At 35.2% G+C, this 1,012-nt stretch overlaps 1 protein-coding gene across 3 annotated transcripts in view; it reads left to right on the forward strand.

Annotated features, from left to right (window-relative positions):
• The window catches only part of LOC104808929 (protein ENHANCED DISEASE RESISTANCE 2-like), an 11,218-nt gene that overhangs the window by 7,039 nt on the left and 3,167 nt on the right, over positions 1-1,012 (forward strand). For all 3 annotated transcript variants that reach the window (XM_019202052.1, XM_019202051.1, XM_010534782.2), the window contains exons 14-15: positions 381-574; positions 747-813. In XM_019202052.1, the coding sequence (XP_019057597.1) occupies positions 381-574; positions 747-813 (261 nt within the window). The remainder of the gene's footprint in view (positions 1-380; positions 575-746; positions 814-1,012) is intronic.

Here is a 1,012-nt window from a genome sequence, read left to right on the forward strand (position 1 = left end):
TCGGAAGATATGTTGTATGAATGTGTCATGTATGTTTGGAGAGGATCTTCATTTTATAGCCTGTCTGATTCTGGAACACAGATTTATTTTTGTGTTATCCTCTTCTGAGAAATCCATTTAGGTTTCTTTCGGATAAGCTTATAATTTATTTTATCAGAATTTTCTTGCTGTAACTAATGGGCAACTTTTAGCTTTTACAAAACATAGAAACTTCAGTTTTGGGCATAGAAGTGTAGAAGTTTATAGAACATGGTTGGCGGATTATGATATTTTGAATAAATGATTGGCCTCTAATTGGTCCTGTAAAGAGCCTTGGATTTGTTTAAAATATTTTATACCGGTTATCATTTCAAATTCTTTTCCTTTTTATGATATAATAGGTCTTAAGGAGTATATCGAAGCAAACCCAGCATTCAAGCATGAAACTTCTGCCACAGTTGTCAATTCAAGGTTGTCAGATCTTTCAACTAGTGAATATGAAGATGAAGATGCGGAGGATCAGTTCTATGACGCCACAGACTCCTCCTCAGATGATGAGGAAAGTGATGAGGATGACGACGAACAGGAAAAAAAGGTAAGTTGATTTTGACTTTTTTCTCATACAACAAAATTTATCTCGGTTTATTCGCCTTTTGCTTAAAGTTCCTGGTGAAAAAAAATTGTGTGCCATGAGTCCATGAGTGGTGTAAATTGTTTGCAAATCCATTGTAATTAACAGAGGATTTCTGTTGCTTCGTTGTTAACAGGAGATAAAAGTGAAACTGAAGAATGTATCCTGGGCAATCGCTAGCTTATCTTTGAAGCAGCCTAAAGGTTCTCTATCGGCTTTTACCTAATCCATTTCGATTACCATTTGTCTTACATTAGCAGTCTAACGGATAAATGCTGCTCATTCATAAATCACTGAAGTGGCCTAGTGGTCCTCTGAATGCTTTAGAAAAAAATTACTTATATGCAAGACACTGTTAGTATATACTGGGTTAAAATGAAACAAGGTATAGAATTCCCTACA

The sequence above is a fragment of the Tarenaya hassleriana genome, unplaced genomic scaffold (assembly GCF_000463585.1).
Source record: "Tarenaya hassleriana unplaced genomic scaffold, ASM46358v1 Cleome15, whole genome shotgun sequence".
NCBI classification, from domain to species: Eukaryota; Viridiplantae; Streptophyta; class Magnoliopsida; order Brassicales; family Cleomaceae; genus Tarenaya; species Tarenaya hassleriana.